This window comes from Amblyraja radiata, chromosome 6 (assembly GCF_010909765.2).
Source record: "Amblyraja radiata isolate CabotCenter1 chromosome 6, sAmbRad1.1.pri, whole genome shotgun sequence".
In the NCBI taxonomy this organism is placed as follows: domain Eukaryota; kingdom Metazoa; phylum Chordata; class Chondrichthyes; order Rajiformes; family Rajidae; genus Amblyraja; species Amblyraja radiata.
Window position 1 is genome coordinate 18,213,996 of NC_045961.1, and position 26,629 is coordinate 18,240,624.

Genomic DNA, 26,629 nt, shown 5'->3' on the forward strand with positions numbered 1-26,629 from the left:
TCTAGAGTCGTGGAGCCATTCAGCACAGAAACAGGCCCTTCAGCCCAACAGATCCATGTTGACCAAGATGTCCCATCGAAGCTAGTCCTACCGGCCTGCGTTTGTCTCATACCCCTCTGAACCTTTCCTATCCATGCACCTGTGTAAGTGTCTTTTAAATGTTGTTATAGTCCCTGCCACAACCACCTCCTCTGGCAGCTCGTCCCATTTGTAGTACATGGCTGGGAAAGATTCAGAGGGACATGGACCAAATATAGGCAAATAGGACGAGTTTAGATGGGGCATCTTGGTCGTCATGGACGAGATGGGCCGAAGGGCCTGTTTCTGTGCTCTATGACTGAGATATGCAAGAGTAGCTGTAGTGACCGGCTTGCCGATACTGTCTTTTCATCTTCATATGTTCTATGAGCAGAATTAGGCCATTCGGCCCATCAAGTCTACCTCCATTCAATCATGGCTGATCTATCTTTTCCTCTCAACCCCATTCTCCTGCCGTCTCCCCATAACCCCTGACACATTTCCTGATCAAGAATCTGTCATCTATGCCTTAAAAATATCCATTGACTTGGCCTCCACAGCCGTCTGTGACAATGAAGTCCACAGATTCACCTCCCTGAAAAAGGAAATTCCTCCTCATCTCCTTTCTAAAGGTACGTTCTATTATTCTGAGGCTGTGGCCTCTGGTCCTAGACTCTCTCACTAGTGGAAACATCCTCCCACATCCACCCTATCCAGGCATCTCAATATTCGGTAAGTTTCAATGAGGTCTTCCTCTCATCCTTCTAAACTCCAGCGAGTACTGGCCCAGTGCCTTCAAACGCTCATCATATGTGAACCCAATCACTCCTGGGATCATTTATGTGAATAACTTGCATTTATCCTTCATTTTACTTACTGCAAGCATGCGTCAGGCAGCACCATTGTAGCCCACAGCCTGGTTGATAGAGGTTCTCCACATGAAATGCATTTGTCAACCATCAGTCTATCATGACCAAAGCTACTCCCCCGCATTACCACATACAGGTCTACCACCGATACTCCGGCAACTGGTGAACCGGCACCTGCTTTAATCCGGACAATATCCTCCCGTTCCCTGGATGTTCCGCTGATCCATTCCCATAGCCGACTTCCGAAACTAACTTTGCGGTCCCCCAAGGCCATGACCTCTGTTGGTCTGACAAAATTCTCTGGAATTCTCTGCCTCAGAGGGCGGTGGAGGCCGGTTCTCTGGATGCTTTCAAGAGAGAGCTAGATAGGGCTCTTAAAGATAGCGGAGTCAGAGGATATGGGGAGAGGGCAGGAACGGGTACTGATTGTGGATGATCAGCCATGATCACAGTGAATGGCGGTGCTGGCTCGAAGGGCTGAATGGCCTCCTCCTGTACCTATTGTCTATTGTCTATTGTCTAAAACGGATAATCCAGCAAGGCTCTGGAACCAAGGATACCGTAAAATCAGTGGTGGCCTGTGTTTAACTTAACAGTAGTCCACATCTTTACATGTTCCACTAAATCACTCCTTACTGACAAGAGGCACAGTCAAAGAGTCATGGAGTCATACAGCACTCCCAATCTGTGCTGCTGCTAAAGATGCTACAACGGGTTGCAATTATCGAGATGCAATCAATATCAGTGAGTGAGTGAGATTGAGATTTTAAAGATACATATGTTTATCATCAGTGCTTGAGAATACCTCTATGTTTAATTCTCTGACTTACAGACAAGTACTCAGATCGTGACCTCATGTTGATTTTAACAACAATTTATTGTCACCTGTTTAGTTCAGATTCAGGCAACTCGTTTTACATTGAAATTCAGAGACTGTAAATTGATCGAAGGAACAAATGTATTTAGAATTCAACAACTCATTCAAAGCAAAACACAAAGCGTTGGAGGAACAGCTGGTCAGGCAGCGTCTGTGGAGGAAAAGGATAGATGATGTTCCTGGTCGGGATCCTTCTTCAGACTGATGGAATAAGGGAGAGAAAGCTGGGAAAGAGAGGTGGGGGAAACAAGGAACTGCAGATGCTGGTTTACAAAAAAGTGCTGGAGTAACTCAGCGGGTCAGGCAGCACCTCTGGAGAAAGTTGGGTGGTGACATTTCAGGTCGGGATCCTTCTTCAGACTGATGGAATAAGGGAGAGAAAGCGGGGAAAGAGAGGTGGGGGAAACAAGGAACTGCAGATGCTGGTTTACAAAAAAGTGCTGGAGTAACTCAGCGGGTCAGGCAGCATCTCTGGGGCACGTTGGTTGGTGACATTTCAGGTCGGGACCCTTCAGACTCTGAAGAGAGTTGGGGGCCGGACAAAGCCTGGTGAGTGATAGGTGGATATTGGTGAGGGGATGATTGTCAGATGGGTGGAGTAAGTGACAAAGGCTGGAGGTGAAAAGGAGACAAAAGGGTGTCGGATAAGGAGAGAAGAGGAGGAGTGAAATGTAAGGCTGGAGGGAGGGGTGTTAAAGGATTTTTACTCTGACTAGCCACTCCAATGTGAGTTTTTCTTTACACTTGGTATTTACATGATATTACATTTAATAATACTAAAATGTATGGCAATAAAGATAATACTTATAAATGATTTTCAAAAGTTTATTATTTTGAAAAATTGCCGTGACCTTTCATTTGGAAGTTGCATCATTGTCAGTTACACGTTATATTGATTTGGGAACATTTATTTTAATTACTTTTCATTGAGCAGCTAAAAGCTGCTGGATGTGGGGCAGGAGTGGTAAGCGACATGCCGTACGCATTTGCCACGTTACTACACCAAGGTCACATAAAGGGTGACTGGTAAATAGTGTCTGTATTGCTTGTCGTCAAACAAGCAGAAAGTCTATTAGTTCCACAACAAAGTTGGTGTATTAAACAGTGCATTTGGGAAATGAGAAAGGTTGCTTGTGTTATAAAGGGAGGGACAAGGAGGAGAGGGGTTCGAGTGCAAGCAACACCTTTCAAAAACTCACCGTATATCCCAGTTTAAAAAGTACAATCAGCCTGGACGTGTCTTTACATAATTCAGGCTCTTCCCTCGAAGTACGACTCGTGATTAACTTGGTCTGTGTGTGGTTTACTCACAGTGAGGAGAGTTTTGGTTTGTAGAGCTGACTAGCCCCACAGAAACAAGAAAACACATCGATAGTGCACGGATCTGTGAATCTGAGACTGATCTTAATCTACAGTGCCTTGCGTTCCTGCACAATATGTTTCCAGTCGTTTTACAACCACTGTTTGGAGGTTGAGGGCAGACCTGACAGAAGTGTACAAAATTATGAGAGGCATAGACAGGGTAGACAGTCAGAACCTGGAATGTGTTGCTAGGGGTGGTGGTGGAGGCAGATACAACAGTGGTGTTTAAGAGGCTTTTAAGGGCCTGTTCCACTTAGGCTATTTTTTAGGTGACTACAGATGACTAGGCTGTCGCCACATGGTCGCCGGGGTGTTGCCTGTATGGTCGTGAGTCGTCTCCTCAGTCGCCCAAAGAGTCGTAGCGTCTTTCTGGTCGCCGCTGGATTTTCAACATGTTGAAAAATTTTCGGAGACAGTCGGCAACTGTGGGTTTGACGCCAATAAGCGTAGTTTGACTTCTGCTGACGTAGGTGCTGTTGTAGTTGTCACCAGGTTAACGTAGGTTGTCGCTGGTGCTGACTTTGTTTTTTTGTTGTTGTTACAGTAATGATTCTATTTCAAATTTTATATTGAAGGGGAGTCCAGTTGCTGTTTTTTCGACGACCTGCTATGACTATGACAGTCGCCGGCAGTCGCCTAAAAGTAGCCTAATGGGACAGGCCCTAAAGATAGGACATGGATATTACGCAGAGGGGATTAGTTTAACTTGGCATCATGTTGGGCACAGACACTGTGGGTTGAAGGGTCTGTGCCTGGGCTGTACTGTTCCATGTTCATTGATGTGAATATTTTAACAATGACTTTAATCTGTTTCAACCCTACAACTTAATACCTTAATGTCGTGTTATGGGGAGAAAGCAGGAGAATGGGGTTGAGAGGGAAAGACAAATCAGCCATGATTGAATGGTGGAGTAGACTTGATGGGCCGAATGGCCTAATTCTGCTCCTATCACTATTGACCTTGCTGAGACTTTGACACTCATGTAATTCTGGTCTCCTGATCATCTCCACATGAGGTTGCCCCAGCAATGGGGGCTGTGCCCTCCATCCTTAAAGTTTGAGATGCCGTTCCCAAAGTCATTGCCGCTCTCTCTCCCACCTACAGCCCTGTGTGAATGTTCCTTGACCCAACTCTTGGCCTTTTGCCCTGACATTTCAGGGACAAGCCCAGTTCGATGTCTACACCTACAAAAGCAGGGACGTACTTGCACCATTAAAGGTAAATGGAACATTATTGTTGACGGCAATCCCAAATGAAGAAGGGTCTCGACCCGAAAAGTTGCCAATTCCTTCTCTCCATAGATGCTTCCTCACCCGCTAATTTTCTCCAGCATCTTTTGTCTACCTTCGATTTTTCCAGCATCTGCAGTTCTTTCTTAACCGAATGAGAATCAGTCAGCAGGTTCTGAACAAAAGGCTCCTTAAGGGCCTGTCCCACTTGGCCGTCATTTGCGCCTCATTTACGCGTCATATGTAAAATAGGTCGACGCGTCGTGACGCGTGGGGTGCGCGTGGGTGACGCATGCATTGTGCATGGTGAGGCGTGGAATCGCATGCGGTGGCGCGCGGTATCGCGTGGCGCTCCAGGATTTCATAGTGTAACGAACACCATTGGACCTGGACCGCCACCATTGCCAGAGTGAGGCCACATGCAAACTAGAGGAGCAGCACCTCACATGCCACTTGGGTAGATTTCAACCTAGTGGTATAAATGTTGAATTCTCCAATTTTAAGTAACTAGACAACAACAGCCCTTCCCCTGTCCCCTTCCATCTATTCCCCTTTTTCTGACTTCACAGTTTGCGCATCTTCTCTCCTTATCTCACCATCTTTTATCTTCATCCCATCTCTAGCCTTTGTCCATCCATCTGCCAGTCAAACCCCCCATCACCTGCATCTACCTATCACAGCCAACACAATCAAACACTTGTCCCACCCTGGTCATTCTTTCTTCTCCCCGCTCCCGTCCGGCAGATGGTACAGAAACTTAAAAGCGCGCATCACCAGACTCAGGAACAGCTTCTTCCCCTCTTCAGGCTTCTGAATGGTCCTTCCATAAGCTAGAGTACTGTCCGATTCACCTCTACCCCATTGCGGACATTGGACTTTGTCTGTGGAACTGATGCGCTACAATGCTGAGAATTATATTCTGCACTCTGTATCTTCCCCTTTGCTCTACCTATTGTACTTGATTTTGACTTTATTGCATTTATGTGTAGTATTATCTAATCTGAAAAGAGTCTGAAGAAGGGTCTCGACCCAAAACGTCACCCATTCCTTCGCTCCAGAGATGCTGCCTGCCCCGCTGAGATACTCCAGCATTCTGTGTCTATCTTCGATTTAAACCAGCATCTGCAGTTCCTTCCTATCTGATCTGTTTGGCTGGCATGGAAAACAAAGGTATTCACTGTACCTCAGTACACGTGACAATAATAAGCCTAAACCTACCAACCAACAACAATGTGCATGTACGTGTTGCCTCTCATGCAAAGATCATGCGGGGGAAGATGCATAAAGTGAAAGAGATGTGGAGCAGAAGAATGGAAATGTGTTTTGAGAAGAGAAAGCTCTTAGGGAGAGGAGAGCAGCTGTAAGGCAATTTAGGAACCCAACAGTAGGGGGCGGCACAGTAGCGCAGTGGTAGAGTCTCCAGAGACCCAGGTACAATCCTGACCAAACATCCTTGATCCTGACTACGGGTGTTTCTTCTGTACAGAGTTTGGACGTTCTCCTTGCGACAGCGTGGGTTTTCTCTGCGTGGTCCGGTTTCCTCCAGAGACTTACAGGTCTGTAGGTTAATAGGCTAGGGTAAATTTGTAAATTGTCTCCAGTGTGTAGGATAGTGCTAGTGTACAGGGTGATCGCTGGTCCGCGCTCATAAGTCCACAGCAAAGTCTAAGTAAACCAAGGGGAAGAGGATTGCAGAGAAAATTGCAGAGAGCCTAAAGCCAGAATAGACAGGACCATGCTTGTCATAGACAGTCATACAACGTGGAAACAGGCCCTTCGGACCAATTTGCCCAAGATGCCCCATCTACACTAGTCCCACCTGCCTGTGTTTGACCCATATCCCTCTAAACCTAACATATCCTTGTACCAGTCTACAATGGCGGACTGGGTCTAAAAATATTGGATGCCAGGAGACAAAGGGGGGCCACCCACAACTACAATGCTATCATTTAACAGGGGCCCACTTGCCATCACTTGCTATCACTTCATCAGGGGCCCACTTGCCATCGGGCAAGCTGACACCCTGGCCAGTCTAAATGTTTCTTAAACATTGCGATATTACTTGCCTCAACCACCCCCTCCAGAAGCGAGTTCCATATAGCCACCACACTTTGTGTAAAAAAAAGTTGCCCCTTATGTCCTCTGGTTCTCGATTCCCCTACTCTGTGCAAAGGGCTGTGCATTTATTCGATCTATTCCTCTCGTGATCTCAAGATTCAAGATTCAAGAGGTTATTGTCATGTCCCAGATAGGACAATGACATTCTTGCTTTGCTTCAGCACAACAGAATATAGTAGGCATAAATAAATACAGAACAGAACAGTGTGACCATATACCAATGAATATATATATATACACACATAAATATACAGATAAAGTGCAATGGGCTATTAATGATCAGTTTTGTTTGAATTGAGTTTAATAGCCTGATGGCTGTGGGGAAGAGCTATTCCTGAACCTGGATGTTGCAGATTTCAGGCTCCTGTACCTTCTACCTGAAGGCAGCGGGGAGATGAGTGTGTGGCCAGGATGGTGTGGATCTTGTACACTTGTCAGGGGTAATAACGTGCTCATGTGTCCTTTGATTGCAGAACTCCTGAATGCCCAGAAGGCGAGAAGGAGATGTATTAGACTTTGTTGATGAATTCATGGGGGTTGTTTGTCCAGAGAGACCAGATACAAAACATCTCTGGATTCTCAGCCTCACACCCACGATCCCTGGCGACTTTAGACTTCAGAGACACGGCCAACCATCCCCATACACTAGCACTATACTACACACCAGGGATAGTTTACAGAAGCCAAATAACCTGCACGTCTTTGCAGTGTGGAAGAAAACCAGAGCACCCGGCGAAGACCCACGCGGGCACGGGGAGAAACTCTGTACAATCTCTGTACAGACAGCACCCGTAGTCAGGATCGACCCCAGGTCTCTGGCGCTGTGGGCAGCAACTCTACCGCTGCGCCTTCCGTAATGTACCTTCGACGTAAAGGTGAATAACGTGTTTCCTTCATTCCATTTCATTTCATACCCATGGTTTATTAATTTACAGCATTCAAGTTACAAAACTTACATTTTCAAGTATTTTAAAAAATAAAATAAAATGTATTTCTTTAGATGAACATATTTCAACTATGTCTAATTATCAGAGGTCCAGTCACACAGCACAGAAACAGGCCCTTCGGACCAACCCATGCATGCTGTCCTAGTCTCCACTAATGAGGGTGTGGACCTAATAACCACGTTCCCTATTCCAACTCTTCATTCCCTGTACCCCATCTGGACTTGCTTGCACCCACTTGTCCCCTCTCCCCCTCCCCCTCCACACATATTCCTTCCTCTGGCTTCACAATTCTCGCCTCTTCTATCCTCATCTCATATTTTTAGTCATTTCATCATTGGCCTTTGTGCAACTATCTGCCTGTTATACCCTCCCCCTTCACCTGTAAACACCTATCACTCACCGGGCATTGTCCTTCCCCCACCGATCTCTTCCCCCCCCCACACACACAATCCGCCTGAAAATGGCCTTGACCCAAAACATCGCCTGTCCGTGTTCTCCTGAGATGCTGCCGGGCCCGCTGAGTTACTCCAGCGCCTGATGTGCTTTCCTCCGACATCCCAAAGACGTGCGGGTTTGTAAGTTAACTGTCCCTCTGTAAATGGTCCCGAGTGTGCAGGGAGCGGATGGGAAAGTGGGATAACGTGGAACTAGTGTGAACGAGTGATCGATGGTCAGCGTGGATTGGGTGGGCCGAAGGGCCTCTTTCTTTGCTGTATCTCGAAACACCTCACGTGGGACATTTGAGCCGTGTCCTGCCGAGGGTGCAATAAGCCTTGGCATCATTGTAAATTGTCCCCAGGGTGAGTAGGACTTTAGTTTAGCTTAGAGATACAGCGTGGATACAGGAGTCACGCCGACCAGCGATCACCCCGTACACTAACACTATCCTACACGCACTAGAGACAATTTTCATTCATACCAAGCCAATTAACCTACAAACTTGGATGTCTTTGAAGTGTGGGAGGAAACCGGAGCACCTGGAGAAAACCCACGCGGTCACGGGGAGAAGGTACAAACTTTGTACAGACAGCACCTGTAGTCAGGTCCCTCTTAAATCTCTCCCCTCTCACCATAATCCTGTGCTCTGGGGTCAAGAGTGGTTGATTGTCAGAGTAGAACACAAAGTGCTGGAGTAACTCAGCGGGTTGGGACCATCAGACACGAAATGTCAGCTATTGGTGTTCTCCAGAGAAGCTGCCTGACCTGCTGGGTGACTCCAGCACTGTGTGCCTGCCTGTGGTCTAACCCCCAGCTTGTGCAGTTCCTTGTTTCTGCATCTCCGCCCCCTGGCTGTCCGGCCTCAGATGACCAGCCTGTCGCTGCTGAAAGTGCTGCTGTCCTCATCCCCGGGTGAGTGCGGCCCAAACAGTGCGGGCAGGTCGATGATGCGCTGCTCCGAGGCGCTCAGCTCAAAGGCCGTGTTGTCGAAGTGCATGGCCGCGGGCTCGCTGGGGAAGCTCCGACAGCGGCCCTGCCGGCACAGGTGGCGAGACAGCGGGCTGCTGCCCTGGGCCCTCCCGGGCTCAGCCCCATCTCCCGGGCCCCCTCGCTGCCTCCTGCCGGGGAATGTGTCCACCTCGCCAAAGACCCAGCTCACCCCCAACCCATCGGCCCCGCCGCCCGCAGTCTCCGCCGCCGCTGCACTGTGGTGGTCACACATGTGGATCCCTGCACATCTGTCACCAGCTGTGGTGGACAGCTCGCTGCCACATCTGTCGCCAGCTGTGCTGGGCTGCTTGTGGTTGGCAGCTGTGGTGGGCAGCCTGTCGGTTCCACATCTGTCGCCAGTTGTTGCGGGCCATCTGTTGGCACATTTGTGCCCAGATGTGATGGAAAGCCTGTTGGTACCACATCTGTCGCCAGATGTTTCGGGCAGCCTGGTGCCACATCTGTCGTCAGCTGTGATGGGCAGCTCGTTGCCACATCCGTCGCCAGCTGTGATGGGTAGCTTGTTGCCACATCTGTCGCCAGATGTTTCGGGCAGCCTGGTGCCACATCTGTCCCCAGCTGTGATGGGTAGCTTGTTGGTACATCTGTCGCCAGATGTGATGGGTAGCTTGTTGGTACCACATATGTTGCCAGATGTGTTGGGTAGCTTGTTGCTACATCTGGCGACAGATGTTACGGGCAGCATATTTCCACATCTGTCGCTAGATGTTACGGGGAGCTTGTTGCCACATCTGTCGCCAGATGTTATGGGCAGCATATTTCCACATCTGTCGCTAGATGTTACGGGCAACATGTTTCCACATCTGTCGCCAGCTGTGGCCGGCTCCCCGGCCCGGGGCCTGTGCGACGGCGAGGAGCGGCTGCGCTCTCTGTAATACTGGGCCGCCCCGCTCTCGCCGAAGCTCGCTGCCCTCCTGAAGCCGGCGGCGAGGGATCGCCCCCCGCCCCCCCGGCTACCTGGTCCCGCGGCCCCGTCCCAGTGGCCCGCTGCCCCCGGGCTGCGAGAGGCGGGGGGCAGGGGGAGGTCTAGCTGCGGGAAGGGGGGCACGGCCAGTTGGTCGCGGCTGGGCAGAGGGCAGTGGCTGGGGGTGTGAGCTGGGAACGGCCACTTGAGGCGGAACGTGTTGGCAACGCTGTCCGCGCTGTCGTCCTTGCCCGGGGAGGGCAGCGCCCCGCCACCAGCCTGCTGTGTAACGAGGTATACCTGCGTCCCCTCCGTCACCCCTTGCCTCTGCATCTCCTTCAGCTGCTGCTGCGCCAGGCGGTAGCCGAATATGGGGGGCACCGCCTTCTGTGTGTCCTGCACCCACCCGCCCTCCTCTTGTGCCGCCTCCTCGCTCGGCACAAACACCTGGCTCCTCCGAAACCCCAGGGGGATGTTGACAGCAGCGTCCAGGCGGGCCGAAGGGTCGTGCTCGGGCACCATGTCAGCTTGGCGGGCCGGGACGCACAGATCGGCACCGTTGGAGTCGGGCCCTTTACACGACAGCTTGGTCCGCAGGGTGATAGCGATGGTGGCCAGGATTACCAGCAGACAGAAGGAGATGCCGGTGATGGTCACTATGTTGCTGGTGTTATGGACCTTCGCGGGACCACCCTGCCCTGGAACACGGAAACATCGAACAGTTAGCACAGAGCACGGGGAAGATAGACACAAAAAGCTGGAGTAACTCAGCGGGACGGGCAGCATCCCTGGAGAGAAGGGATGGGTGACTTTTCGGGTCGAGACCCTTCTTCAGAGATGCTGCCAGTCCGGCTAAATTACGTCAGCATGTTGTGCCCATCTTCGATGTAAATCGGCATCTGCAGTTCCTTCCCACACACAGAGCACAGGAACAGGTCGGAGACTCAAACATAACGAGTGGAAAGCGGACCATCGTGGATAGGATTAGGTCTGGAGGGATATGGGCCAAACATGGGCTGATGGCACTAATGTGGATGAGGCATCTTGGTCGGTATGGCCAAGTTGGGCCGAATGGCTGTTTCTGTGCTGTGTGACTCTATAACAGGACCTTCGGTCTATAATGTCCGTGCCGAACATAATGTCAGTTCAATTAATCTCCTCTGCCTGCACATAATCCATATCCCGCTTTCCCCCGCATATCCAGACCTCTTAAACACCACTATCATATCTGCCTCCACCACCACCCCTGGCAGTGTGTTCCACCACCCTCTGTGTAAAAAAACTTACCCCACACATCCCCTTTTCATTGTTGACCCTCTCACCTCAAATTATGCCCTCTAGCTGTCTTTGACATTTCCACCCTGGGTGAAAGGTTCTATGCCTGTCATCATTTTATGAACTTCCATCAGTTCCCCCGCACTCTCTGGTGCTCCACAGAAAAACAATCCAAGTCTGTCCGATCTTTCCTTGTCGCTAATACCCCCTAATCCAGGCATCGTTCTGGTAAACCTCCTCTGCACCATCTCCCAAAGCCACATCCTTCCTGTAATGGGGTGACCAGAACTGCCCGCAATGCTCCAAATGCAGCCTGACCAAAGCCTTATAAAGCTGTACTTTCCATTGCTTCACGAGTCACCAAAATTCTGTCCGCAGTCTCATTATTACGGTGGGGAAGCAGTGCGAGTTATCACACTCCCAGTTGTGAAATAGAATATAATACCTATAACCCCTACGACCCGTGCCGACCATGCTGTGAGTATGAGTCAAGGGCAAACTCGGCAGAGGTCATGAAAGTGGGACAGGTTCGCTCCCATTCCCACACTGACCTTTCTGTCCTGGGCCTCCTCCATTGTCAGAGTGAGGCCACACCCCAAACTGGAGGAATAGCACCTTATATTCTGCTTGGGTAGCTTATGCCCCCATTGAGTTCTCCAATTTAGGGAACTAAGCTCTCCTCTTCCCACTGCCCCACCTGGACCCGCATCCATTTCTCCCTCCCCCCTCCCTTTTCACCTACATCCTTTCCTCTGGCTTCACAATCCTTGCGTCTTCTATCCTTATCTCACACCTTTTGTCTTTTTATCTGTGGCCTTCGTCCAACCATCTGGCTATCTCCACCACCCCCCCCCACCCCCCCCCCTCCCCCCCCCCTCCCCCCCCCCCTCCCCCCCCCCCTCCACCCCCCCCCCTGTATCCACCTATCATTCTCCAGGCTTTGTGCTGCCCCAAAGATAAACACAAAGTGCTGGAGTAACTCAGCGGGTCAGGCAGCATCTCTGGAGAAAAAGGATAGGTGATGTTTTGGGTTGAGACCCTTCTTCAGAGCGGTGTCCCATCCCCATCTCTCTACCAGCTTTCTCCCCCCTACTCCAAGCACTCTGAAGAAAGAACCCCTTAAAATGTCACCTATCCATGTTCTCCAAGGATGCTGCCTGGCCCACTGAGTTACTCCAGCACCGTGTGTCTACATTAAAGGTCTGGGCGAACCCTAATTGCCTATGTTAATATATGAGAGTTAGATACAGCTCGAGGGGCTATCGGAATCAAGGGATATGGGGAGAAGGCAGGCACGGGTCACTGCTTGTGGATGATCAGCCATGAATGACTGGATAGACTCGGCTTGTACTCGCTAGAATTTAGAAGATTGAGGGGGGATCTTATAGAAACATACAAAATTCTTAAGGGGTTGGACAGGCTAGGTGCAGGAAGATTGTTCCCGATGTTGGGGAAGTCCAGAACAAGGGGTCACAGTTTAAGGATAAGGGGGAAGTGTTTTAGGACCGAGATGAAAAAAACATTTTTCACACAGAGAGTGGTGAATCTGTCGAATTCTCTGCCACAGAATGTAGTTGAAGTCAGTTCATTGGCTATATTTAAGAGGGAGTTAGATGTGGCCCTTGTGGCTAAAGGGATCAGGGGGTATGGAGAGAAGGCAGGTACAGGATACTGAGTTGGATGATCAGCCATGATTATATTGAATGGCGGTGCAGGCTCAAAGGGCCAAATGGCCTACTCCTGCATCTATTTTCTATGTTTCTATTATCACAATTAATGGCAGTGCTGGCTCGAAGGGCTGAATGGCCTCCTCCTGCACCTATTGTCTATGTTTTTGATGAGTCCCCCAGTGCCCAGATCAGTGAGAAGCCTCCTGTAGTATGAGCAAGCCAAGTGTGGACAGTTGTGAGCGTTCCTGAAGGGGAGGGTAAATGGCGATGTATCGACTTACCGGAGCACTCCAGCAGTGAGCAGAGGGACACCTCACTGTCCGCACCGCACCCATTAGTCCCCGGGGAGGATGTCAGACATCGCCGCACCCGTTGCCGCACGCCCTCACCGCAGGTGACACTGCACGGACTCCAGGAGAGCCAAGCGCCCCGTGTCTCTGCAGAAGGTAAAGTGGTTATTGCCCTGCCTCAGTGTGCAGCCCAGTCCATTAATACTCCATGTCTCTGTAGAACATTAGTTTAATTTAAGATAGACACAAAAAGCTGGAATGACTCAACGGGTCAGGCAACACCTCTGGAGAAAAGGAATAGGTCTTCAGACTGAAGAAGTGTCTCGACATGAAACGTCAACTAATCCTTGTCTCCAAAGATGCTGTGTTACTCTGCTGTACTCTGCCGTGTTGCAGAGATGTGTTACTCCAGCTCTTTGTGTCTTTCTTCGGTCCATCCAACATCTGCAGTTCATTCTTACACATTAGTTTCATTTAGTTTAGTTTATTGTCACATGTCCCGGGGTACAATGAATAGCTTTAGTTTGCGTGCTATCCAGTCAGCAGAAAGACTGTACATGATTACAATCGAGCCGTCTACAGTGTACAAATACAGGATAAAGATAATAAACTTTAGTGCAAAATAAAATCCGCTGAAGTATGATTAAACATAGTGATGGGAGATGGGAACTCAGGACTGCTCCCTAATTGGTAAGAGGATGGTTCAGTTGCCTAATAACAGCTGGGAAGGAAGTGCCACTGAATCTGGAGGTGTGCGTTTTCACACTTCTGTACCACTTCTGATGAAAGAGGGGAGAAGAGGGAGTAACTGGACTAAGACTGGTCCTTGACTATGCTGGTGACCTTGCCGAGGCAGTGAGAGGTGTAGATTGAGTCAATGGAAGGGAGGTTGGTTTGTGTGATGGACTGGTCATTGCACTGTCCCAGAGTGCGGCCATGTCAGGTAACTCTGCCTCAGAGGGCGGTGGAGGCAGGTTCTCTGGATGCTTTCAAGAGAGAGCTAGATATGGCTCTTAAAGATAGCGGAGTCAGGGGATATGGGGAGAAGGCAGGAACGGGGTACTGATTGGGGATGATCAGCCATGATCACATTGAATGTCGGTGCTTGCTCGAAGGGCCGAATGGCCTACTCCTGCACCTATTGTCTATTGTCTAACAATGCACCACTTTCATTCAACCTGCTGCCGAATGCTTACACACAGGTGACCTTATTGAGGAGTACAAGATCATGTGGGGCATGGATCAAATTATCGCCCACTGCCTTTCGTCCAGGGTAGAGGATTCTAAAACTAGAGGGCATAGGTTTAAGGTGAGAGATTTAAGAGGGACCTCAGGGGCAACCTTTTCACTCAGAGGGGCGTCCGTATCTGGAACGAGCTGCCAGAGGAAGCTATAGAAGTAAACATTGAAAAGACGTTTTGGCAGATGTAGGAATAGGAAGGGTTAAGTGGAACATGGGCTAAATATATTTAAGAAAGGAAGCAGAGAGAATCCAGGCAATTAGATGTTGGTGAACCTCACGTTGTGTTAGGGAAATAATTGGAAAAGATTCTTTGGAATAGGATTTACTCCCATTTGGAAGAGAATAGATTAATTAGGGAGTCAGCATAGCTTTGTACTGACTTGATCAAGATTTCAGATGAGGTGACAAGGTGATCGATGAAGGTAGGGCAGTAAATGCAGTCTACATGGATTTTAGGAAGGCATCTGATTAAATCTCCCAAATTAGGTTGATCCAGATGATTAAGATGCACATGTGTAACAGTGATTTAGTCGCATGGATTCAGAAATTCCTCACTGATAGATGGCAGAGGGTTGTGTTGGAAGGACAATCTTCAGGCTGGAGTTCTGTGACCTGTGATGGGTCGGTATGGGCAAGTTGGGCCGAAGCGTCTGTTTCCACCCTGTATGACTATGATTCTAAAATTTACAGTGGGATATAGATCCGCTACTGAAATGGGCAGAGAAATGGCAGGTGGAGGATTGTGATCAATATGTGATTGTGCTTTTATTGATTAAATTGATTGAACAAGGGAAACAGGCCTCTCGGCTGACTGAGTCCACGCCGACCATCGTCCACTCGTTCACACTAGTCCTATGTTATCCCACTTTCACATTCACTCCCTACTTACTAGGGGCAATTTACAGAGGGCCATTAACCTATAAACTCCGCGCTCTTTGGGGATGTGGGAGGAAACCAGTGCACTCGGAGGAACCCACGCAGGCACAGAGAGAACTTGCAAACTCCGTACAGACAGCACCCGGGGTCAAATGACTGCAAAAACAAAACACGTCATTGTATCTCGGTGCAAGTGACATCGATGAATATAATTGAATTATAATTGATCAAACAATTGAATTATTAATTGATCAAAAATGATCAATTATCAATATCGATCAGTAATTGATACTATTGATAAATAATCATAACTAATATTCATTATTAATCAAATATTGAATATAAAGAGTTGGTCAATTTGGATTAACAATATCGATAATGTTGATTATTGATCGGATAATGATTGATCAATTATCAATTGATTAATTTTCGATTGATTAATTGAGTTAATTAATTGAATGATTGTAATGTTAATAGAATAGTTTAGTGTATTGTTACAATGAAAAGAGTAATAGCAGTAGTGATGATGGTGGAGCGGCTGTCGGCGGGGGCTACGGACCTGGATGCCGGTGCAGGATCACACACCGCACGGGGCTGCCGGCGCCCGGAGTGTCCGCGCTGACAAACTGGAAGCAGTACTCGTGTGTCCCGCTCTCGAACACGGAGCACTTGAACCGGGCGATGCTGTCCCCGGGCGGCAGCCAGCTCTGGGCGAGGACAGGCGGCCGGGCAGTAGTGGAGGGCAGCGGGGAAGCCGGGTGGGTTGGTGGTGGTGGCGAGGGAGGGCAGGGGGGAGCCGGAGCTGGGTGGGGTGAAGGTGGCGGTGGCGGTGGTGGGCGAGAAGGAGTCGGGTGTGGTGGTGGTGGTGGCGAGGGAGAGAGGGAGGGAACCGGTGGAGAGGGGGCCTGGAGGGGAGGTGATAGAGGGCGGTGTGGACCCTGGGGATGGGGTGATAGAGGGCGGTGTGGACCCTGGGGATGGGGTGATAGAGGGCGGTGTGGATCCTGGGGATGGGGTGATAGAGGGCGGTGTGGACCCTGGGGATGGGGTGATAGAGGGCGGTGTGGGCCCTGGGGATGGGGTGATAGAGGGCGGTGTGGACCCTGGGGATGGGGTGATAGAGGGCGGTGTGGATCCTGGGGATGGGGTGATAGAGGGCGGTGTGGACCCTGGGGATGGGGTGATAGAGGGCGGTGTGGACCCTGGAGGGAGGGTGATAGAGGGCGGTGTGGACCCTGGAGGGAGGGTGATAGAGGGCGGTGTGGACCCTGGGGATGGGGTGATAGAGGGCGGTGTGGATCCTGGGGATGGGGTGATAGAGGGCGGTGTGGATCCTGGAGGGGGGTTGATAGAGGGCGGTGTGGAGCCTGGGGATGGGGTGATAGAGGGCGGTGTGGATCCTGGAGGGAGGGTGATAGAGGGCGGTGTGGATCCTGGAGGGGGGTTGATAGAGGGCGGTGTGGATCCTGGGGATAGGGCGGCCAGGAGGAGTGAGGCCGGCAGCATCGGTGGCGGTGGCTGCGGCCACGCCCGGTACACGGTGACCCTGCCCCGGGGCCGGACGCAGGGAGGAGCCACCACCCTCACGGCGGCCGAGTGTCGGCACGGTGCGGCGGGCAGCTTCAGGGAGTATCGGGGGCGGACGGTGCGGCTCAGGAGCGGGGTGGGCGAGCAAGGGGAGCGCAGCGACACGGTCCAGGCGGAGCCCCGGCTCCTCGGCGGGCAGGGTAGCTCCAGCCTCACCTCCCACCCCGGGACCCCAGCCGGCTCCTCCGGCCCCTTCTCCAGCCCTGTCCTCGGCTCCAACTCCGGCCCCTCTGACTCTCCTGGCTCCTGGTCCTGGTCCCTCCACGGCTCCGGGCCCCTCTTGGGATCTGGCCGCTCCAGCCGTGTCCCCGGCCCCCGCTCCAGCCCCCCCGGCCCTGACCCCCTCTCCGGCTCCCCCTCAAGCACCCCCGGCCCGGGGCCCCTCCCCGGTCCCCGATTCATCCCCGGCTCCGGGGCCATCCCAGGCTCCTGTCCCCTCTCGGGCCCCCGTCCCAGCTCGGTCCTTGGCCCCCGCTCCAGCCCCCCCGGGCCCCGCTCCAGCCCCCCCGGGCCGAGCCGCAGATGCAGCCCCGGGCCAGGGCCGGTGTGCAGGGTGAGGGCCGGCGCGGCCCGCGGGCACAGGCGCTGGACGCTGGAGAGGAGCAGCTGGAAGCGGCCGGGGGAGCGGGCGGACGAGGCGGCCAGCCACAGCTGGAAGCGGGGCCAGCGGACGGGCAGCGGGCGGCTGCTCCACTCGCCCAGCCTGAAGAGCAGTTCCCCGGCGCAGCGGAAGAGCGAGCAGTCGAGGTCTAGGGAGCCGGGCAAGGGGACGGGGCCGGGGACTGTGGCCAGGGTGCGGTTGGTGCCGGCTTCCACCAGGGTCAGGCTGAGGTTGTGGCCGCTCCCGTTCACCCCTCTCAAGTCCACGTGTACCGTCTGGTCACTCAGCGCAACATGCCAGGGTGGGCCGGACAGCCGGTAATTCAGCTGCCCATAGACCGCTGTAGTGGGGGAGAGGAGAGCAACTTAGTGGCGGTTATTGTCACGGGTACAGAGGTACAGTCAAAGCTTTATGTCCAGTCAGCGGAAAAACTACACAGGATACTACAAGGGATCAGGGGGTATGGAGAGAAGACAGGTACAGGATACTGAGTTGGATGATCAGCCATGATCATATTGAATGGCAGTGCAGGCTCGAAGGGCCGAATGGCCTACTCCTGCACCTATTTTCTATGTTTCTATGATAGATTCCATAATCAGGGACAGTTTCTTCCCAGTTGTCATCAGACAACTGAACCATCCTCTCACCAACGAGAGAGCAGTCCTGAGCTGCCATCTACCTCATTGGAGACCCTCGGACTACCTTTAATCATATTACATTGGGCCCAGTGGGTCAGGCAGCGTCTCTGGAGAACACATGCCTGATCTTAGTTTAGAAATACAGCGCGGAAACAGGCCCTTCGGCCCACCGAGTCTGCACGCTGACACACGAGGGGCAATTTACAAACGTTACCAAACCCAGTTAACCTGCAAACCTGCATATCTTTGGCATGCGGGAGGAAACCGGAGCACCCGGAGAAAACCCACGAGATCACAGGGAGAGCGTGCAGACTCCGCGCAGACAGCACCCATAGTCAGGATGGAACCCGGGTCTCTGGCGCTGTGAGGCAGCAACTCTACCGCTGCGCCACTGTATGTAGCATTAAATATAGCAGACATTTAGATTGGTGGATGCTTTCTGATTCCATAATACACTTAGTTGGCCATTTAAAACAGTCACATATAATTACAATGTGGAAACAAGGAACTGCAGATGCTGGTTTACAAAATATGACACAGTGCTGGAGTAAATCAGTGGGTCAGGCAGCATCTGTGGAGGGAATGGGCAGACGATGTTTCGGGTTGGAACCCTTCTTCAGACTGATGGAGTAGGGGGGAGAAGGCTGGAAGAGAGGTGGGGGCGGGACAAAGCCTGGCAAGTGATAGGTGAATACAGGGGAGGGGTAGGTGGGTGGATAAAGGCCAGAGAAGGGTGAAGAGACACAAATGTGAGATAAGGAGAATAGCAGTTTGGGTTCGTTGATGTATTCAAGAGAGAGTGAGCTCTCGGGGCTTACGGAATCAAGGAATATGGGGAGAAAGCAGGAATGGAGTACTGGTTTTAGATAATCAGCCACGATCATATTGAATGGCAGTGCTGGCTCGAAGGGCCGAATGATCTACTCCTGCACCTATTTACAATGTTTCTATTATTGTTACATGTATTAATGTGCATGAAAACATTTGTTTTGCATGCTATCCAAACAGATCAGATAATCCTGTGTTCTCCAGAAATGTTGAGTTACGTCAGCACTTTGAGTCCTTCCCTCTAAACCCTTCCTATCTAAGGTAGACAAAAGTGCTGGAGAAACTCAGCGGGTGCAGCAGCATCTATGGAGCGAAGGAAATAGGCAACGTTTCGGCCCGAAACGTTGCCTATTTCCTTCGCTCCATAGATGCTGCTGCACCCGCTGAGTTTCTCCAGCACTTTTGTCTACCTTCGATTTTCCAGCATCTGCAGTTCCTTCTTAAACCCTTCCTATCTATATATCTGTCCAAATGTCTTCTAAGAGTAATAATTGTACCCGCGTCTATAGCTTCCTCTGGCAGCTTGTTCCAGGTACAGACTACCCTCTGAGTGAACAAGCTGATTCTGAGATGTCTTAAATCTTTCCCCCTCTCACCGTCATCCTGTGCCCTCTAGTTTTGGACTCCTCTACCCTGGGGATTGGACCGTGTGCGTTCCCTTTATTGTACACCAGCTCAGGACAAAGGCAGACCTTGGCGGCACTGAGTCATGAGTTACCACGCCTTGAAGAAGGAAGGTCAGATAAGGCCAGTTCTAAACAAAGGAGCTACGTTTCTGGATCAGAGGGAGACACTTGTGGCAACAATGCGTGGAGTGTAAATGCAAGGAAGTCCAGCTGAACCTTCGAAAACAACCGCCCAGGAATATTGTACTCAATTCTGCTCTCCCCGTTCCCATGGGCGGGTGTGAAGTCGTTGGAGAGGTTCAAAATATAGAATAGGGGCAGGAGTAGGCCATTTGGCCCTTCGAGCCAGCACCGCTATTCAATCCGATCATGGCTGATCATCCAAAATCAGTACCCCGTTCCTGCTTTCTCCCCATATCCCCTGATTCTATTAGCCCTGAGAGCTAAATCTAACTCTCTCTTGAAAACAGAGAGGAACCCCGAGGTCAAGGTCACGAGAATGGTTCCTGGATGGTGGGGCTCCTGTTACGATGATAGAGGGGAGATGTGACTCTACATAGAACAGTGCAGCACACAAAACAGGCCATTCATGCCACAATGTCTGTGCCCTATACGATGCCACGACCAACCATTATCTATCTGCACATAATCCATATCTCTCCATCCCCTCTGCATATCCATGTGCCTATCCAAAACTCTCGGAGATGCCACTATCGTATCTGCCCCCACCACCACGCTTGGCAGCATGTTCCAGGCACCCTCTGTGTAAAAAAACTTGCCTGCATAGAGTTTAGAACGTAAAACAGTACAGCACAGGAACAGGCCCTTTGGACAACAATGTCCATGGCGAACATGATGCCAAGTTAAATTAACCACCTCTGCCAGCACCTGATCCCTATCCCTCCATTCCCTACATGTCCAAGTGACTATCTAAAAGACTCTGAAACACCACGATCATATCTGTTTCCATCACCACCCCTGGCACTCACCAGAAAATAACTAGCCCCGCACATCTCCTTTAAACTTTCTCACTCTCTCATTAAAGTCATGCCTTCTAGTCTTTGACATTTCCACCCTGGGAAAAGGCTTCTGACCATCAACCATGTCAGTGTCTCTCAACATGACGTGGGGCCGAATAGAGGGGTAGGGGGAATCTGTTTAATTGCTGGAGAGATCAATATTAGACATCACAAGAAAAAAGTAAAGTGGGGTAATTTGGGGTGCATGAAGACAAACGATTCTTGGGGCCTGTCCCACTTGGGCGTCATTTGCGCGTAATTTACGCGACATTATTTACGCGTCACGACGCACGCGTCGTGACACGCACATGATGCACGCGGTCGCGCGCGGCGCCCCAGGATTTTGGGATTCACAAAATCTTCGCGCACCACCTGCGTGACGCGCATATGGCGGCCAAGTAGGACAGGCCCTTCATGCATCTGAAACTCACTGCCTGCAGCGATAATAGAAGACCAATCATGACCTTCAAAAGAGAATTGGATAAAAACAGTCATGTTTCAGGATTAGCAGACCATTCGGCCCGCCATCGGAACCTATATATGCCGAGGGTCCCAACCCAAAACATTATCTGCCCATTCCCTCCACAGATGCTGCCTGACCCATTGAAATCCTCCAGCGCTGTGTGTTTTGCTCAGGATCCCGCCATCTGCAGTCTCTTGTGCCTCCGATCTACACTGATCCCAGCACTTTCCCAGCACTTGGCCCACGGTCTGCTCTGCTTTGATGATTTGAGAGCCCATCTGAATACTCCTCAAAAGTTGTGAGATGCGGCGGGATCAAAAGTTGTGAGATGCTCTGCCTCCATCGCTGCCGATTCCAACCACCTCTCTGGCTGACAAAGTTCCATCGTCGAGTCCTGGCAACATCCTCGGAAATCTCAGCACTCTCTCCAGCTTAATAACATCTTTCCCATAGCAGGGTGACCAAAACTGAACCCCACTCCAAATGCGGCCTCACCAATGTTTTATACAAATGTAATGTAACGTCCCAATTCCTATACTCAATACGCTGCCTGATGAAGGCTAATATTCTTGACCACCCTATCTATCTGTGACACCAATTTCAGGGAACTGTGTACCCGCACTCACTCTACTCGACCACGTCCCCCAGGGCCCTGCCATTCGCCGTGAAGGTCCTGCCCTGGTTTGAGTTCCCAAAACGGAACACCTCGGCGCTTATCTGATGGCAGGGATAGGTTGGGCCGAAGGGCCTGATTCCGTGCCGTATGCCCCACTATTCCCAACTGCGGAAATATTTCCCTTTGCCCTGTGCTCAACATCACCGACACTGGTTATCTCGCAGTGAAGCCAGGAACTGCAGATGCTTGATCACAGAAGAGGACACAAAATGCTGGAGTAACTCGGCGGGTCAGGCAGCATCTCTGGAGAACACGGATAGGTGACGTTTTCGGTCGAGACCCTTCTGAGACCGATTGGGGGTGGTGGGGGGGGGGGGGGGGGGGGGGGGGGGGGGGGGCACAATAATTCAGCAAAACATTTAGAACTCTGTTAAAATAGAAAATGCCAAATCTGAAATGCCCCAAAAACAGGCTATGAATAGTTTGTCAGAAATATTAGGGTTTCGAACTACAAAAAGTGATTATATTATAGATAGACATAAAGTGCTGGAGTAGCTCAGCGGGTCAGGCAGCATCTCTGGAGAACATGGATATCAGTCTCAAGAAGGGTCTCAACCCGAAACGTCACCTGTCCATGTTCTCCAGAGGTGCTGCTCGACCCGGTGTTACTCCAGCACTGTGTGTATCCACACAGTAGAGTCAGACCCGGGTTATTCTCATCGTGAATCTTATTCTCATAGAGAACCGGGCACAACAGCAGTTCAGGAAGCTTCACAAAAGCACTCTCAGACCAATGACAAATCCCAGCCTGGAGATGGGTTCGGACCCGAAACATCGCCTGTCCGTCCACCCCCCCCCCCCCCCCACCCCACCCCACCCACCCGCCCCAAGCCCCAAGCCCCAAGCCCCGGCCACACTCACCGCATCCACACAACAGCAGCAGCAGCGGCAGCAACGGAGCGGCCGCCCGCCCACCGCCTCCTCCCGGGGCAGCCCGCACACTCATCCCGTTGTCCGGGCCGCTGGGGCGGGAGGTGACTCTGGGTGACTCGGGGTGTCCCAGGGTAAGCGTGACCCTCCTGGCCACCCCGCGATCCAGTCTGTCCAAGGCGGGGGGACCGGACCACACACACCCCGCAGCAGAGTTGCTGCACAACCCGCTCTCCCAGTTCCAGCCCCGCTCCCGGCCGCGCCCCGCAGTCTGGCTCCGGGTCTGTGTGTCTGTGTGTCTGCCCGGGTCCGCTTGGTCCGAGCCTCAGTCTCTGTGACAGCCTGCTCTCTCCCTGTCTCCCTGTCTAACCGGCAGTGCGGCTGGTTCCCTGACTCAGTCTGACTCTCTGTCCCACAGTCCGTCTGACTGTCTCGCCCTGTCCCGCTCCCCCCCCCCTGTCTCTCAACCCCTCACCATCTCCCGGTTCCCCGCCGCCCCTCGTGTCGGCTCTCAACACGACCCCAAACGTCGCCTGCCCATTCCCTGCACAGATGCCGCCTGTCTGGCACAGATAGGGGAGACAGTCAGATCCTTCCCCCCAGGGTGGAAATGTCAACTCGAGGGCACAACTTAAGGTGAGAGGGGCAAAGTGTAAAGGTCATGTACGAGGCAAGTCTTTTCAAGGCTTCAAGGTCAGTTTGTTGTCACATGTACCAGTCAAGGTACAGTTAAGGTACAGTGACATTTGAGTTACCGTACAGCCAAACTAAGTGAAAAGCAACAAGCCAACACCCACATAAAAGTTAACATAAACATCCAGCACAGTGGATTCCACATTCCTCACTGTGATGGAAGGCAATGAAGTTCAACCTTCTTCCTCTTGTGGGCGCCTGTAAAGGGCCTGTCCCACTTGGCCGTCACTTATGCATCACGCAGATGGCAAGCGAAGATTTTGTACATCACATAATCCTGCGGCGCTGCACATGGCCGCGCGTCACTGCCTATGTCATCGCGCACCATGCACGCATCGCACGTCGTGACACGTAAATGATGTCGCGTAAATTACATGCAAATGACGGCCAAGTGAGACAGGCCCTTAAAGCGCTGACATGTGTGGTGGTGGAGGAGGCAGACACCATAGTGGTGTTTAAGGGACTTTCCGATAGGCATGTGGATATGCAGGGAATGGAGGGATACAGATCATGTATAGACAGACAAGAGTTGGTCTTGGCATCAAGTTAGGTATAATCACTATGGGCTGAAGGGCCTGTTTCCGTCCTGTACGATGCTGCCTGACCCACTGAGTACTTCTAGCAAAAAGTGGTACCTCAGTTTCCCATTAAATCTTTCCCCATCCACCTTAATCCTATGTCCTCTTGATTCCCCAACTCTGGGTAAAAGACTGTGCATTCACCCTCATGATGTTATGAGAGGAGGGAATGATGAAGGCAGGACACTTTGTTCAGGGAGGTAGGCCCACTGAGCACACACAGGAAGAGGATCCATTCACAGCTGAAGGCTCACGTTAAATGCCAGGAAGGAGTGCGTGTTGGATTCAACATCTGAGAGAGATTGCCAGGATGTTTCGTGAGACGATGGTCGGAGAGATGGGTGTGGACGAGTGCATTCAACAGGATGCAAGGGGGGTAATTGTGTTGAACACTCCAGGACCCCACCAACCTCTGTGCCTGCTAAGTGCCGCTGAAGGGGCTTTTGGATACGCACATGGAAGTACAGGAAATAGAGGGATATGGATCACATGCAGGCAGTGGAGATCGGTTTAGGTTGGCATCATGTTCAGAACAGACATTGTGGGCCGAAGGGCCTGTACTGTACTGTTCTGTGATGTTCCCACAATTACCTGGCCATTTCAGATTAACACCACTAAATTATTTTACTCGTGAGTCTGGCACATGGACTCAATTTAGGTTCTATAAATATGTAGTCAGTCCTTCAGCCCAACTTGCCAATGCTGACCAAGATGCTCCATCTACTCTAGTCCAACCTGCCTGCATTTGCCCATATCCCTCTAAACTTTCCTACCGATGTATCTGTCCAGTGTCTTTTAAATGTTGTGATAGTACCTGCCTCAACTACCTCATCTGGCATACAAAAATGCTGGAGAAACTCAGCGGGTGCAGCAGCATCTATGGAGCGAAGGAAATAGGCGACGTTTTGGGCCGAAACCCTTCTTCAGACTGATGGGGGGTGGGGGGGAGAAGGAAGGAAAAAGGGAGGAGGAGCCCGAGGGCGGAGGGATGGGAGGAGACAGCTCGAGGGTTAAAGAAGGGGAGGAGACAGCAAGGGCTAGCAAAACTGGGAGAATTCAACGTTCATGCCATCCGGACGCAAGCAACCCAGGCGGAATATGAGGTGCTGTCCCTCCAATTTCCGGTGTTGCTCACTCTGGCAATGGAGGAGATCCAGGACAGAGAGGTCGGATTGGGAATGGGAGGGGGAGTTGAAGTGTTGAGCCACCGGGAGTTCAGGTAGGTTATTGCGGACTGAGCGGAGGTGTTCGGCGAAACGATCGCCCAACCTCCGCTTAGTCTCCCCGATGTAAATCAGCTGACATCTAGAGCAGCGGATGCAGTAGATGAGATTGGAGGAGATACAGGTGAACCTTTGTCGCACCTGGAACGACTGCTTGGATCCTTGAATGGAGTCGAGGGGGGAGGTGAAGGGACAGGTGTTGCATTTCTGCGGTTGCAATGGAAAGTGCCCGGATCGTTTCGCCGAACACCTCCGCTCAGTCCGCAATAACCTACCTGAACCATTCAGGTCCACTTTAAAGCTGACCCGCTGAGTTACTCCAGCTCTTTGGGTCTTTATTTGTAAACCAGCAGTTTCTACAGATTTAATATATCTTATTGTATTCTCTGAAGTCCATGGTTTTTGGCCGATTTGAAATCTTAAATCTTGAAAATCACGCAATGCAAAGTTACAACAAACCTGACCTTCCATCTACTGAAGAAAGACAAAAAGCTGGAGCAACTCAGCAGGCCAGGCAGCATCTGTGGAGAAAAGGAATGGGTGACTTTTCGCGTCGGAATGAAGAGGGGTCTGAAGAAGGGTCTCGACCACCACCAAGAACCCCCAGCACCAAGAACCAAGAACCAAGACCCGAAAACATCACCTATCCCCTTTCTCCAGAGATGCCTATCTTCGGTTTCACCCAGCATTTGCAGTTCCTTCCTATACCTTCCATTTATTTCATTGGAGAACTATCTATAATCAGACTTTACTGGACGTTATCTTGCATTAAACGTAATTCCCTTTATCCTGATTCTGTACACGATGAACGGCTCGATCGTCATCATGTATAGTCTTTCTACTGACACGCAACAAAAAGCTTTTCACTGTACCTCGGTACACGTGACAGTAAACTAAACTAAACCAAACCAGTTTTCTTTGATTTACTGACGAGGTTACGCAAGGCTTTGGGAAGAAGTGATCGTTTGCTATCTTGGGACAGTCCCGGTTTCTCCTGCTCCTCCATCTGCTTGCCCTGATCCTCCCCGCCCCTCCCCACCCCAGCAATCTGGGCTTTGCTTCCATTTCCTTTCAGCCAAGGTCCAGCCCTTCCGTTCGTTCGTTGCAGTCTCTCACTCACTTACTACCAGAAGCCAGTTGATTCAGGTGCCACTGTGTCTTCCTTTTTAACCCAGTGTTGACTTTCCTGTGACGCCTCTTTCCGCACCGCAGACAAAGAAAAATAAAAGCAGCAAAGACAAAATGCAAAAAATGCTAAAAGTACAGTAATACATCGTTATTCCTTGCAGCACGGGAGGCTGAGGGGTGATCTTATAGAGATGTATACGATCATGACAGGAATGTCTCGGGTGAATGTACAGATTTTTAACCAGAGTAGTGGAATCAAGAACCAGAGGATATAGGTTTAAGGTGGATGGGAAAGATGCAATAGGAACCAGAAGGGCAACTTCTTCACACAGAGGGTGGTGGGTACATGGAACAAGCTGTCAAAGGAGGTAGTTGAGACAGGTACGACTACAACATTTAAATGTACATTAGACTAAGTGGGACCTATTGGGTCCCAGTCACCACAGGGGTGTGTGGTGGGTGGGGGCTGGGGGGATGGGAGGGGAGGTGTGTATGTGAGCAGGAGGGGTTTGCCAGGGAGGGATGTGGGGGGAAGGGGAGGTGGGGTGTGGGGGAGGGTGGTGTGTGTGCG

At 51.2% G+C, this 26,629-nt stretch overlaps 1 protein-coding gene across 1 annotated transcript; it reads right to left on the reverse strand.

Moving 5' to 3' along the window:
- Nucleotides 1–8,378: 8,378 nt before the first annotated feature.
- thsd1 (thrombospondin type 1 domain containing 1) lies at nt 8,379–22,873 on the reverse strand. The gene is made up of 6 exons (XM_033023414.1): nt 22,428–22,873; nt 16,716–17,656; nt 16,066–16,674; nt 15,688–16,033; nt 13,001–13,156; nt 8,379–10,472 (listed from the first exon to the last, which is right to left on the reverse strand). Exons 1-6 carry the CDS (start codon nt 22,510–22,512, stop codon nt 8,722–8,724), a joined length of 3,888 nt encoding a protein of 1,295 aa, XP_032879305.1. The 5' UTR covers nt 22,513–22,873; the 3' UTR covers nt 8,379–8,721.
- Nucleotides 22,874–26,629: the final 3,756 nt, after the last annotated feature.

What these genes read in the sequence shown, in the direction of transcription:
- thsd1 (XM_033023414.1), bottom strand. Translation starts at nt 22,512, where the DNA reads ATGAGTGTGCGGGCTGCCCCGGGAGGAGGCGGTGGGCGGGCGGCCGCT. An exon ending in TCTATCACCCCATCCCCAGG is followed by an intron (nt 16,034 to 16,065) that starts GTCCACACCGCC and finishes CCTCCCCTCCAG; the next exon opens with GCCCCCTCTCCACCGGTTCC. An exon ending in CTCACTGCTGGAGTGCTCCG is followed by an intron (nt 10,473 to 13,000) that starts GTAAGTCGATAC and finishes TCCGTGTTCCAG; the next exon opens with GGCAGGGTGGTCCCGCGAAG.